The sequence below is a fragment of the Gasterosteus aculeatus genome, chromosome 16 (genome assembly GCF_964276395.1).
Source record: "Gasterosteus aculeatus chromosome 16, fGasAcu3.hap1.1, whole genome shotgun sequence".
NCBI lineage: Eukaryota > Metazoa > Chordata > Actinopteri > Perciformes > Gasterosteidae > Gasterosteus > Gasterosteus aculeatus.
This window is the reverse complement of record NC_135704.1, coordinates 19,167,537-19,182,613: the sequence shown is the minus strand read 5'-3', so window position 1 is coordinate 19,182,613 and position 15,077 is coordinate 19,167,537. Positions and strand designations below refer to the sequence as shown.

Below are 15,077 nucleotides of genomic sequence, written 5' to 3'. Positions count from 1 at the left end.
TCCAGTTAAATCTCAGTAAATTGTTATTCGACCACAATTCCCCAGAGCTCACGGTTTTATTTCTGACCAGAAACGTAAAGTCTACATATAAATCCCTGAGGAGAAGAGCACCGCCGGCTCCCCTTCAAGCAGCGGCGCGGTATAAATATCTTCAGGTAAAGCTTCAACGTTTGAAGCTTGTCAGGTTTGTGTCATTTACGGTTTTTAAACCTCACGTTCGATGTTAAAAACGTTACGTTGCCACTGATTTAACAGGTGGCTGGAGGCTCCGTTTGGGTCGAGGAGCAGAGACGTGGCTCAAACAGGAAGCTCTGTGTAAGTAGGCCAAGAAGGGTGGAGGGGGGGCTAATAAAGCTCTATTGATCGCTGTGGTGCAGGGGAGGGGGCGCCTGCTACACTGATAAGCAGCGATCAATATGGAACAACTACACGTGGGCTTTTAAACAGGGATCTTAATCTTAAAATATCCAAAAAAATTAAAAGGTATCAGAGTCTAAAACTATCAGAGAAACTATCAGAGATGGTTTGGTTCTCGGGGGGGGAGCATTTAGCTCCAGAGGCAGATGCTTCCCAGGGGAGGTGCTGGAGACCAAAACCAACCTGTAGTGAGAACGATTAACCTGCAGCTCCATGTGACTGGAGACGCTCATCACCCCGAAGCGACGCCAGAAATTGTGTTTGCATGGTGGGCCTGCGGGGGTCATTAGGGCGACGGGCGGTGGTGACTAGCTGCTGTAATTCGATCAGCTAGTAGTAACGGGGTTACATTCTGGGCACCGGTGCAACTTTCCGTCACGTAACGGGCCGTCACCCCCCTGTTTTTAGACTCCAGAGGAACTGACCGTGGGTGACATGGATATCGCTTATAAAACATCAGGGCCTCTCAGAACGCCGCCGGGACCCTGACCTTAAAATCCCCCCACAGTCGACTGCGACTGTGCGAGGCGCAGAGTTCACCGTGCTGTTGTCACCTCGTCTGAGTCGGACTCACAAAGTGCTTTTCTTGTGCCGTCGTTTGAATTCACAACTTTAAGATCCAGGGAGGTCCTGAATAGCAAAGACCGTTTACTGCCTCCGACTGGAGTTCAAAGTGAGAGAGACAAGAGGACCAGGCGTCCTCTGGCTGCTCCTTCCATGGGGACGTTCCTCCGTCAGCCCCCAGCGGCAGGATCACCAAGAAACAAGCCCACCGGGTGGAGACCAAGGGAATCTGCTTCTGGCTGCAGCGTGTAACATGTTGGACCAACCGTTCAACTATTGATCCCGTCCTCCGCCCACCGGAGCTCATTATTCTCCCTCCCGGCTCATTAGCGCTGGCTGGCGGGTCTTTTGCAGCGATATGAATCAGGGAGTGGAACGCCATTAGAGGCCTGCTGGGAGGAACTCGGGACGGAGCCAGATGAAGAGATACAACAATGTTTTCATGGGACATCACTTCGTGCTGCTCGCTAGAAGGTAATTAAATGCAGTGGAAACGGGAGAGGAACAGCAGGAACATCTCGTGGGTTCAGAGGAGAGTGAGACGGACGTATTTGTGCATCCTGGTAAGAGTCGGCTTCACGGCCATTGATTGATTGGCTGAGGACCTGCCGAAGGTCATGTCCCCAGCAGGATGCACCCGAGGTCAGGTTTGAAATGACAGCAGGCTAACATGCTAAGCTAAGTCCATTCGTTGGGTTCCTCAAAAAATACCAGCCAATTGTTACCGTTTTGAGCTACTTTCAGAAATCACTTGTGTTTCCCTCCTACACCGATATCGAATCTCTCCAGGAACCATTTGAAAGCTGCTCGGCAGCGACGGGAACAATGGAGGGAGAGAGAGAGAAAACATGGCGTCCTATAAATAGAGCTCAGAGTCCAGACGCTGCTGCTCTTCATCCCTCGGTTGGCTCGCCGCCCTCAGCGGCTCCCAACGTGACCCGAGCACTCGGCCTTATCTCCGGCTTAACGGAGCCTCCACCCGCCGACTCCACCTCAGACCAGAGACCGGGCCGTTTACTTCCTGCGCGTAAACAGAAGTCTATCCGAGAGACGCCCGAACCGACTGATCGTTATTTAGCCGACGGAGAACAAATCTGATCCATCGTGACTCATTAATACTAAGAAGCGAAACCGGCCTCCACAGATTGTGACCCTCCATCAGCGCATCCGCCTTCTACCTGGAGGGCTCCGGCTGGGCGTCAGCGGCTTAAAGTACTCATTTCTTTAGCGTAGTTGGGGATTTGAATCCACCCCAGTGTGGGCATCGCAGCCTCGTTGTTGCTTGAACACGTGTCGGGAGAAGCAGATTGCGGCATCGTTGAAGCGAGGCCGGCTAATCCACGGGCGCCACAAGCTGCTTACTTTCAACCGGGCTAAAGTTCTAAATTAATTAGCGCGTTAGCCACAGACGGTTTTCCGACCCCCTGCACTCTGGTTTGAGTGGGGGGCGCTAACAGCTAAGCTAACCCCCGACTCTTCACTTATGAGATGTAAAATGATACTGTGATGCATCATCGTGAAGAAGTCGAATGATGAGGAGGAGACACCCCGAGCAAAGTCAAAAATATCACCTTCCATTTAAGATCAACTGTATCTTTTATCAATTTATTCAGAAAAAATGACGAGACGAGACAAAAAAAATATATATATATTATATTCAATTATATTAAAGTCCTGAAATCAACAAGGAAAAAAGTTTTATCGTTCAAGAATTCACTGTAATGTTACAGAGAAAAAATGTCAGAGAATTTTTGACCTGATTAAATGACACTTTTCCGTAAGATTTATCAAAAGGAAATACTCAAATCTCCACATTATCATAAGTGTTGAACGGGTTATATTCAATTTCCTACAATTTTGTCCCTGAATATTATTCCTGAACGCGTCTTTTTGCCGTGACATGCGTGTGCCGTGACATGCGTGTGCCGTGACATGCGTGTGCCGTGACATGCGTGTGCCGTGGGGATCAGACGTGTGAACATGGCGGTGACCTACTTTCTGATAAAAGATTGCAGCCGTCGACTGTGAGGAACAATGGCAATGGCAGTAACGTCAAGTCATTCGAAAAGACCTGCTAGTGTGTGTACAATGTGTGTGTGTACAATGTGTGTGTGTACAATGTGTGTGTGTACAATGTGTGTGTGTACAATGTGTGTGTGTACAATGTGTGTGTGTGTGCAGACTGGAAAGTCCTGGAAAGGCAAATTGGTCATTTGCAGGAATCAGGAACATTTATTACCAAAATATGTTATTTATACATACATACATACATACATACATACATACATACATACATACATACATACATACATACATACATGGAATAGTAGGTGCATAACATCAGACAGTACGACAGTGGACAGAACGCAGCCTCGGGGGGAACCGGTGCTGATGGTCCGAGAGGCATGTTTCTCCAGCTTCACCTGCTGCTTCCTGTCGGACAGGAAGTCTGTGATCCACTTGCAGGTGGAGTCGGGCGGTGCAGCTGGGAGAGTTTGTTCTGCAGCAGAGACGGGATGATGGTGGATGTGTGGGTTCCTGGGGGGTCCAGGTTGGTGGAGCTGTGGTGGATGAAGTCAGGACATTGTGCAGTAGAACTCGTTCAGCTCGTCTGCAGGCGGAGGTCATTCATGGAGTGAGGGGTTTTTTGGCTTGTAGTTGGTGAGATGTTTGTCTCTAGACCGAAGCAGAGTCACTTGCTGAGAACTGTTGTTGGAGTTTCTCAGAGTACAGTTGTTTAGCGTCTCTCAGCGCCTTGCTAAACTTGTATTTTGCCTCTGTGTACAAGTCTTTGTCCCCGCTCCTAAATGCCTGATCCTTCTGCAGGCGTAGTGTTCTGAGCTCCGCTGTGAACCAGGGTTTGTCGTTGCTGTAACTCAGCCTGGTGCATGATGGTACACAGCTGTCCTCACAGGAGCCGATGTAGGAAGTTACAACCTCTGTGAACTCATCCAGACTGTCAGTAGCCGTCCTGAAAACATCCCAGTCTGTGCAGTCAAAGCACGCCCGAAGATCCTCCAGCGCCTCACTGGTCCACTTCTTGAATTCCCTCACCACAGGTTTGCAGAGCTTTAGTTTCTGCCAGGATGCAGGAATCAGATGGACCATGACGTGGTCAGAGTGTCCCGGTGCAGCACGGCGTGATGAGCCCTGCTGACTGTGGTGTGACAGTGATCCAGTCCTCCTCTCTGGTGGGGCATTTAATAACAACATCTATATAGACTTATATATGACCCGTGTGTGTCGGCTGGAGGCAAAGGGCCGGGTTCCAAACTGAACCCCGGCTCCCCCGCCGACTCGGGGCCCCTTTGATTGGCGGTGCGTTCAAGTACTGCAGCAGAAAGGAGGGAGTCTGGGCCCCGTTCAGCCTCTTGTCTTTATTTCCAGAGCAGACGAGAAGACGCCGCCATGTTTGTTGGTACAATCCGACAATGTGGTGTTTTTTTTTTTCAGTCAGGGTGACGGTTGCTAACCACACCCTCCCGGTGGGCGGAGCCAAATCCAGACCACGGGAGCCTTCTACGCGGCGTTCTTTTATCACCTCTTCAAAAAGGCTGGGGAGGGGTAATGACGGGGTTCTGAGAGGGGGGGCGGAGGAGTGTCTCTGGTAACTATAGGGCGCACGCCACATCGGCGAGGAGCGATGTCTGAAGGAGGTTCCACGTCCAGTAATGAGAGAGACCGGGAGAAGGGTGAGGTGCACTTAATTAAGACGGAGACGTTTAAACACTCGGCCAAAAAAAGGAGAGCGAGGAACCGGAAACTTCCCCAGGAATATCGGATGACCGCGCATCTCTATTGGTGTGAGAGGGAGCAGTTTCCACCCCTCGGGTCCCAGTTTGGACCAGTGGGACGGTCAGAGACGGAGACGAGCACCGGGACACCACAATATTTCCTCACATATATAAATATCTGCTTCACATGAGCCGCGGTGACGGCTGTGATGAGTTCTGCTTTTTGAACGGCCTAACGTGAGGTCATGTGACCATGGGAGTCCTTTAACTATTGAAGATCATCTTTCTGCAAGAATCATGAACAATTGAAAGAGGTGATTTTCTGTAATAATGAATTTATTAGGAGTGAGAATTTAGGCCCCATATTGAACCATAGAGACACGGCATTGTGGGGAATAAAGAGTGCTTTAGAAACAGGAACTGCACGGTTCACTCCGTGGCGAGCTCAGCTGGCGGCTCAAATTAGCCGCTGAAACCAGACGACGACGCATCCTTTTGGGGATTTTACTTTTTGTGAGAATAAAGGTGAAAAAGAAGAAGAAGATCGTCACCGTTGGATGTTTTGAAGCCTTGAGTTCAGCGATTACGGCCGTCGCCATCTTGTTTTTGTTGCGACCAGTGAACAGGAAGTGACCATATATGGACCGAGGAGGACGCATGTACACCTGTTAGGCACCTGTCAATCAGCGTGTAGCCCCGCCCTAAAGCACCCCCTGCTTTATGGTCTGTTGACTGAGATTGAGACCATAAAACTGAATTTTCTATGTTCAATCTTCCTTGATTAAAAATAATGTTTGTTTTTTATGTATATATTTGTTACCATTTAGAACTCAAAATAAATAACCTAAATAGAACGTTCCTGTACAAGGAAACGAGAATAAAGTTTATGGTAATGTATTTCGTGCTGTTTTTTTAAAAGAGACGCTGTACGATTCCCTGAATGTTGTTACTGATCAATAGCAAGCTGCGCTAATAGTGGATGCAGCTCCACCTTTTCCTCCAGCAACACCGACCAGCGGCAGCCGCCTCTGGGTCAGAAGCACGAGTACTCGACGTCGCCCTCAAACACTCTTATTATTATTATAATAATGGCGTCTGAGACCCAGCAGCAGCCCCTCCTCGCTCTCAACACAGTGACCCACAACTCCGCCGCGGCACGCTATAAATAGACGAGGATTTAACCTGCAGCAAGAGAATAAAAAGGCAGCGCGGGGGGGCGGAGACTAGGAAAATTAACAAATAAATGGCATCCGTTTTACTCAGGTTTGGTCAGCTGTTCAGTTTCAGTCCCTCTGAAACATGAGTTTATGGTCCCAACCTCCAGTTTCAAGTCTTCAACAGAGCATGATGTTCATTTAGTGGATTAGGGATTGATGGAGGAGGAGAGGACGGCTCTGCGTCCCCCCACCCTCCCTCCCCCTTTCTGCAGGTGTGCACTCAGGTGAGATCTGTGACCTGAGTCAACGGAACCTCTGCTCGACCTTCAGCCGTCACACAGGAACCAATGAGTAGAATCCACGTAAAAAGACACCGCCGCAAATCAATACATCGATATCCCAGCATGCTTCACAACTGGGATCAATCAATCAGGTAGTACAGAAAAAACGGAATGCTACAAATACTACATTAGATCAAAGTATTATGCGTTTAAACAAGAGGAAGGAGGAACAACGAGGCCTTTGGCTTGACTGAAGGCTTTACAGCGTGTGCGTTATTATTTTACTGTTTAACTGCCAGACTCTCACGGAGGCTTTTTTCTGCTTGTAACCATGTGCACACACACACACACACACACACACACACACACACACACACACACACACACAGGTTGAGCAGCAGGAACGTGTCCAGGCTTGTCCTGGTTGTTGTCTCTGTCTGTGTGTGTGTGTGTGTGTGTGTGCGTTGTGAGGAGCTGAGAGTCCACCTGCAGGCACACGCAGGTGATTCTTATGGATAAATAATATTCTTTCATTTTGAAAGGTGCGTAAATCATAAAACCTTTCTGGAGCACCGATCTGTGTCAGTGAGCCAGCAGCTTGTACACGCTGAGCGACATCACAGATATCGATCCTCCTTCCGTCTCCGTCCGTCTCCTTCCGTCTCCAGGACGAGGACATGAAAACAATTCTGCATGAGCAGCTTCATTACATTCTCTCTCTCTCTCTCTCTCTCTCTCTCTCCCTGTCAAACCCCCGGTTCAGTTTGTGCAGTCTGCCCGGCTACAGGAGGAAGTGCTTTCAGGTTCAGATTCTCCACAGCCAATCAGAGCGCCGGCTGCCAGTCAGCTGGCCGGGGCTCACTGCCACGGTCCAATCAGGCGGCGGGGCAGGCGGTCAGGTGACCGGCTCAGACCGACTCACTGTGTTTTGAAGCTGATTAAAAACAAGACGCTAACGGAGGCTAACGGAGGCCCCGGTCGACCCGCAGGACACGGCAACAATAATGTGTGTGCGCACAACGAAAGGTGGAGAAATAAAAAGGCTGCTAATAAACAATCTGCTTCCAGCTTCTTTTCTTCTTTTCGTCTATCTTGACTGCAGCAGAGAAGCTTCACATTAAAGACGTTCTTTGAGCAATTAGTGAATTAAAACACGACAATTAACATCTCCTGTGAAATATTTGCATTTCACATTTTATGTGCAATGTTGTGACCTCAAGCATTCCGCTTCAAAGGGAGATCTCTCACACACACACACACACACACACACACACACACTCTCAAGTAGTAATAGAAACGTGTCGTATCTTAACTGAAACATAAAAACTTCTCTTAAGTCCATCAATCTCCTCTATAAGCTGGAACCCCCCCAGCGTCTTCTCATTCTCCAGATGGCCACACATACAGTAATCCCCCCCCCCCCACACACACACACACACACAGACACACACTCACACACAGAATACAAGTGCACCATGTAAACCAAAGAAGCTCAGACAGAACAACAACTGTCATTAGGAGCCTCGACCAGACACTGTAGTGTGTGTGTGTCTGTGTGTGTGTGTGTGTGTGGGGGGGGGGCTGTAATAAGCCAGATGGAGGGATGCTGCTGGGTGGTGTTTTCATCCGGCGGGTCAGTTGGTCTCATTGAGTTGTACCAGTCCAGCGTTTAGACAGAGCCCGACTCACTGGCATCGCCTCAACCATAAAGGGAGAAAATAGAAGGTTCCTTTGGATGAAATGTCTCCAGATTATTATCACACACCTGTTAAGTGGCAGCCAAGGACACATGAGAGAGGAAACGTTCTACTGAGAGACGTCCGTCACTGCTTGAATTATCCTCCACCTCCCTGACGGAGGGAACATCACAGCTAAATGAGCTCACTGGGTGTGAGGCTCAGGGAGAGGAAATAAATACATTTTAATTTATAAATACTTACATGAAAATGAATGAAAATTGTCCTCATTTTGTCTTTTTTGTCTCACAACTTTGTCCGCCTGATGGAAATGTCTCAACAAGTACTGGCTGGATTTGGACGAAGTATGTTCATGGTCCCCAGAGGAGTGATCCTGCTACCTTTGGTGATTTTGAGATGTGTCCAAATGTAGGGGACAGATTGATTTGACATTAACTGGTAACTGATCTTCTGAATGTGTCACTGAATTATTGTTCGTAATGTAGTTTGAGGAAACGGACGGCTGAAGTCGGTAGTTCGTGATTGACCCTGAAATCATTAAATCTAACAAAAGAACGTGAGTCTTTTTCTTATTCCACTGGATGATCTGTTTTCCTTTTCCTTTCTTCTCCATCTGGACATTAGCTCTGGTCACACGGCCGCAGTATTTACAGTTTTGTGGCTCGTCAGCAGTTTTTGCAGCATGATTGATTTACCACACAGTGAATATCCAGCAAAACCGACATTTAAACAAACATCTCCCTGTCTGTGAAGAATCACCCTGAACCAACAGCTATCGCTGATTAACACGGAGCTGCAGTGAGAAACCTGAAGCTTTGCAAGTGAAAGAGGACAAAGGGACGTCTGTCCAAAACAGGAGACGCAGCAAACCCCACAAACTACAAATCACTGGCGTACGAACCGACGGCCTCTTCCTGCCAGAATCAAACCGGAGTTCTGCTTCCAAATTACAGCCGCTCAGATCCACAATGAGGACCAGCAGGACTAAGCAGGACTAACCAGCAGGACTAACACACCAGCAGGACTAACACACCAAGAGGACTAACACACCAAGAGGACTAACACACCAGCAGGACTAACACACCAAGAGGACTAACACACCAGCAGGACTAAGCAGGACTAACACACCAGAGATCCATGGCCCGTTTCTAGCGGCGGGTTCTACGCTGCACATTATTATTATTAAGAAGCAACGGGGAGGAAAACAGATTGTGTGTCTGAAGACACTAAACCCTAAAACACAAGTTGTTTCTTGTTTCGAGACAAAAGAAAAGCGACGTATACGAATATCCGTGTATAAGCAGCGCTAGCTGGGCTGTGGGGGCCGTGAGGGGGGGCGAGGTATCCGGCCCCCCTCACCCCAACAACAAGAGTCATCGGGTAATTATGATGATTTAATTACATTTTAATTTCAAGCACTGAGTTGAGGGTCAATGTTATATTGTGATATAATTAAAGGTCTAAACAGCTATTCTTGAAGATGATTACGGTGACTACAAGGTCCCAACAACGTGTGTTTATAACGCGTTTAAAATAATACACAAGACATGTGACACGCGCAGATGAATCACCGACGTCAGAGACGGGGAAGAACCACACGGGACAAAAACATCAGAACTTTAGCAGTTACGTGTTATCTTCCATATATTTTTACCCTTTTCCCAGTGACTCATGCGTCCTGCTGAGCTATTAAACCGACCCCCTTCACCTCGTCCCACTGACGGCCTTATTTCAAAGCCCAGCTTCTTCTCCAGTCAATAAATCAATCATCAGGCACTTCAGATAATCAATATCAAGTGAAGTGACCGATATGTTTGGAATATTTTGACCTTCCTGACCGATTAAAGCTGTTGTCTGTGATGTCAAACAGTGGTTTCAGCTTGTAACACAGAAGAAGAGCTTTCTGTTCCCTCCTGACGCTTCTCCTCCTCAAAGCCAAACCTCAAAGTGGAATGTGCAGGAGAGACGATGGGACCCAGTTGTCAACTCACTAATTCATTTACTTAATAATTCACATACAGACGTTCATTTTATGGGTGAGGTATTCCTTTAAACTGGGGCTCCTGTCTGCCAATCATCATCATCATCATCATCATCATCATCATCAGAGTCTCCGTCCACGGGACGAGCATCAACGGACGTGACCCAGATACTGCCTGAGGTCCTGTTTGAAGCCGTAGCTTAGCCACTGGAGGCTAACGGACTCATTAGCGTGATGAACAAACTGAAAGTCGCTCTACAATGACTTGTAGCGTCTGGGATCGGCGCCTTTTCTCCCCTCATCTACTGGTTCCAGGCAGCTGGACGTCGGCTTTTGGTTTTGAAGCTATGGTTACCATTTATAGCCCATGTGACGCGGCAGTAGCCACGCCCACACGGCGTCATCTGGATTGTAATGGAGCCGCCACAACGTTAGCGTACAACCAAAGAACCAGACTCCACTATACAAGCACCACGTCAATGGCCGTTTGCTCGCCGTCTTGTCCAGAAGACTAAGACCACATGGACTTCTCATTGACCTGCCTCATCACTTCGTTAAGTAAGCGTTCGTTATTGCGAATAAATCCCATACAGCTGCATTAAACGTGCACCGCGGAAATCACCGCCACAGCGGCCAGGCTTCGGTTGGAGACGCGGACGAAAGACTCCTTCGAAGTCGTAAACCCGAGGAGACACTAAACATTCAACAACAATTATCCAATCAAGATGAGCGTTTTATCTTCTGAGTGACAGACTGGAGGACGCTAAAGAACCCAGAGAGAACATGCAGACCGCACACAGGAAGGTGCTGGGCGGGTCGAACCCAGGACCTTCTTGCTGTGGGGTCACGCTCTGACCTTTCACCCTGAAACGCTCAGTGTCCCTTCTTCAAGCTCGAGAACAGCAAAAGGCGGCACGACTTCTCCACGTCGCTGCTATCAGCAGCAGAGCTTCCGCCATGGAAAAAGGTCGCGGCGGCTAACGCTAGCTCCAACTGCAAAGAGAGAGAAAAGGCAGCGGAGCTGCAGCTTCACTTCCTGTGCTGCGGGAAATGGTGGCGGCCGACCCGGTTGACATTCCAGCGTGAATAGGCGGAAGGTGCACGAGTCCACTCCGTCTGCCAGCTCTGCACCTCCGCCGTGCACGAACTCTGCGTTCATTTAAACTTCATTAGCTGCAAACAGGCGGCGTTCCCCTGGAAACTATATTTAGAATAAATAAGAAGGTGATTGACTGGAAATAAATCAACCAAAGCTTCAATAATCAATGAATCGTTCAATTTCTCAAACAAGCTTTTGCTGCTTTTTGCCGTTTTATACTGTTGAATATTTTGCGATGACTGTCACGTTTTTGGTCATTTATTGTAACATTCCAATGAATAACCTGGAATATGATGAATAGTAACACATGTTGTGTCCACAGTTCTTGTAAGAGAAAGATTTTGATTATATTGGTGAAATAATAAAAGCTATTTAAATGTGAATGTTCCTTTAGCTGTGGGATCAATAAGCGTTATTTAACGGAGGATCAGTGCGACTCGATGACAGAACATCTGTGTGTCTTCAGCTCCAGATGTTGAGGAGAAAGGTCCTAACGGGTCATTCGGACTTCTGACTCTGATCAGCAGACGAACACACGGGAAGAAGTTTGCTGTTTCTGCAGGAAAGGAGGCTCAAACTATCACAGCTGTGGTTTGGGCCCCAAACGGGAGAAACCATTTCCTCGGGGGGGGGGGGGATTCCCAGCCCCACGTGGTGAATGCAGCTTTACCCCACGGCTGGGAAAATTCCTTCACCCCCCCCCCCACCACTGTTTAATGGAAATGACCTTTCGCTCACTGTTTTAGAGGAAAGACTTTTAGATGCATTCAAACAGAAATGTAAAAGCTGCCAAATAGCAGACAACAGAAAATAGGCAGCGCCTACTTTGATTATGTCAGAAAATCTTAATTATGGAGATTTCGCCTCAGACATTTTGCACTTATTTCTGACATTTCATCAACAAATCTAGAAAATGATTATTTATTATATCAGATATTGAATGACAAAGTGTTATTGTCCACACAAGTACGTACAGTTATTCCCTCTCAGAGGTTTGTTGAACCACGTCGTGCTTCACTCGGTTTTCTACTTCCTCTTGTGTCTACAACCTCCTCTTCCTCATCTCACCTTCATCCTTTCCAACAGCTGTTGTTGCTGCGCACAGCTGCAACGAGCGCAGCCTCTCTGAAGCTATTCGCCGGCCTTCCAAGCCGACCAACCGGCGAGCCCGAGTGCACATGTGCCGACCCAATAACACACACACACACACACACACACACACACACGCACAACACACACACACACGCTACGAGCTACGACGCTGTGACCCGTCAGTAGACGAGAGGAGGAGAAGAAGTAACAGCTGAGAACTGCAAACTGAACAAGTGAAGAATTTCCTTCATTCTGTACAAATATGTCCATGAAACAGCTGATGAGCTTTTAAGCAATGTTTAATGTTTAAATGTATAGATCCTCTTCGTCACAGCATCCTCCGATTATTCTAATGTGTTGATCAGTGACCATGTAAACATTAGGATTCTTTGTTGTATCCAGATGTGGCTCCTCGTCTCCAGGTGTTCGTTGCGTACCTGAAGTGACAGAATCCCCCTGTATCTCCAGGGGAACCGGAGGTTTAGCGCTACAGCCTTTTTTGGACTATTCAAGCACAAAATACATGTTGAACATGGTCTCCTTTTGGTTATTGTTGACCGATATATTTGTGTGTGTTGTACTTGGTGCTGTAGTCTAGTGCTCTTGCGCGTAAACGGTGGGTTTTACGGTAGTTGGTGTTGTGCCTGTAAATGGAGACACGGTGATTCATTAAACCAGCGCGGCTAACTAAGAACATCTTCATCTCATATCACTTGGTGTTTTTTTTAGCTGTACTTTCAATTCAATTAATTTTATTTTGTAGAGCCCAAAATCGCAAATGACAAATTTGCCTCAGAGGGCTTTACAGTCCGTACACATCCGACATCCTCTGTCCTTAAACCCTCACATGACACCGGAAAAAAACGCCAAACAATGAAAACCCTCATGGGGACAAAGGGAAGAAACCTGAGTGAGGACGTCAGAGGATCCGTCCCCTGATGGACAGACTACAATGATGTCATGTGTACAGAATGTGTACATTTACTTAACTTGCGCTACAATAATGGTGATAATTTGTTGAGCTTCAAGTGAACATGGGTGTGTTTGGCTGTGAGTGTAGTACAGACAACAAGTTCTGACGTTAAAACAAATCCTGTTAAATTTACTGATTTGTACTTTTCTTTATTTTTTTATAAATTATTATTACAGACCAACCTGTGCTTTCTGAAGTATTTTTGCAATGCGAATTTGCAGTTCTGTTCCGTTATAAATGGTTGGAGATTAAAACTTTTTAATGCCGTTTTTTTTTTAAATCCGATTTATCGATTAATCAAAGAAATAATCGACCGATTAATCGATTATCAAAATTATCATTAGTTGCAGCCCTAGATATTTAATACATTGTAATAACGTTATAATTCACCTTTGCTCAATGATAAGTTAAGAACCAGAAGGAAAACAAGCCGGGAATCTGTTTCTATACGTCAATTTTAAATTCTTCTTTCGTGTTAGCTAGTTTTGTCAAGTTGCATGTCGAGGCAAAGACAGTAAATATGTATTTATGTATATATTCATATATATATATATATATATATATATATATATATATATATATATATATATATATACACACACACACACACACACATAAATATATTGATATATCCAGGAAGACACCGGAACCAGAGACGGCTGATCAGTAAGTGCAGTTAAATGTTCACAGGACTTCTAAAAGCGACATTTAAAACAAAACATGCACACAAACACACACAAGCGTCGACCGCGTCTGGAGGACTTGCTGTGAAAACAACAACTCAAGCCTCATGTGGCTGCAGCTGACTGAACCTCCTAGCAAGGCAACAGAAGGATGCTCCTGGGGAGCTGGAGACGGGAGGAGCACCGGGTCTCCACCCGAGGCCTTTTACCACCCAGTGTGTGTGCGTGTCAATGCAGCACAGAGCCACAACAACGAGGGGCCCTGCAGGCCTTTTAGAGTGGGTCTGTTTGTGTGTTTGTGTGCACAAATGCGCAAAGAAGCATCGGCCATCCGATGGCGCAAAAGTGTCTCTGCGTGGTGAGCAAGACGCTGCACAGCGAGCACGGACGTTTCAGTGGGGTGTGGATGAGGAAGAGGAGGAGGAGGAAGACGAGGGATGTCAATGGGACCAAAGAATACGCAAAGAGAGGATATAATGAATGGATGTGAAGGACTTCAGAGAGATAATCTAGTCCAGATCGCACCGGCCCCACGGGGGATAAACGTGTTCCTGCCACTGTGAGGGGGGGGGGGGGGTATAAATGCATGTTTATGCTCCAGTTTCCGCCCCACACACACACACACACACACACGCACACACACACACACACACACACACACACAGATGGAGGCTCACACCAACCTTGTAGACTTGTCCATAGGTTCCATTTCCGACCACTTCCACCAACTCGAAAATCCCGGCAGGGTCCTGTGTTCAACAAGACACCGAATAACACCAGGAAATGAAAATATATTTAAAACCAGGACAAATTATGTTCATTGATTCTATCGTTCTGATCGGGTCCGTTCGATGTGGGAGCCGGCAGCGCCCGTTTTGCCGGCCTCTTGGATATTAGACAAAGAAAAGGGCAACACCAGCTGACTGTTTCGTTGTTATGAGACTCACCCGCAGGGCGGCCAGGTCTATGTCCACCAGACTTTTGGCCGGCGACTCGTTCGCCATTTTTCGTGGAGAAACGGCAAAATAAATCAGCGGGATAACGGCGCGTTGGGTCGGGGTCCTTCGGGCGCGCGCTGCGCGGGTCCCCGGGCTGCGTTAATCCCGCCGGCGACGTCCTTTCTGTCCAAGGTGCGTTTTGTCCTCCTGTCTTTATAAATCCAGAGCCGTCGCTCCGCCGCCGCTACACGCCGACCGACTAGCGAGAGCCCTGAACGCTCGAGGCTCCCCCCCTCCCTCTCTCTCTCTCTCTCCCCCCCTCCCTCTCTCTCTCTCCCTCTCTCTCTCTCCCTCCCTCTCTCCCTCCCCGTGTCTCTCCCTCTCTCTCCCCCTCCCTCTCTCTCGCTCTCTCCCCTCGTGTCTCTCCCTCCCTCCCTCCCTCTCTCTCCTCGTGTCTCTCT

The 15,077-nt window shown here is 47.6% G+C and overlaps 1 protein-coding gene across 15 annotated transcripts in view; it reads right to left on the bottom strand.

The window, feature by feature from the left end:
• LOC120833649 (mitogen-activated protein kinase kinase kinase kinase 4) overlaps positions 1-15,077 on the bottom strand; it is a 38,250-nt gene extending 23,173 nt beyond the window's left edge. For all 15 annotated transcript variants that reach the window (XM_078090905.1, XM_078090906.1, XM_078090913.1 and 12 more), the window contains exons 1-2: positions 14,626-15,077; positions 14,362-14,427 (exon numbers count right to left, since the gene is read on the bottom strand). In XM_078090905.1, coding sequence (XP_077947031.1) covers positions 14,362-14,427; positions 14,626-14,682 — 123 coding nt within the window. In that variant the 5' untranslated portion in view covers positions 14,683-15,077. The remainder of the gene's footprint in view (positions 1-14,361; positions 14,428-14,625) is intronic.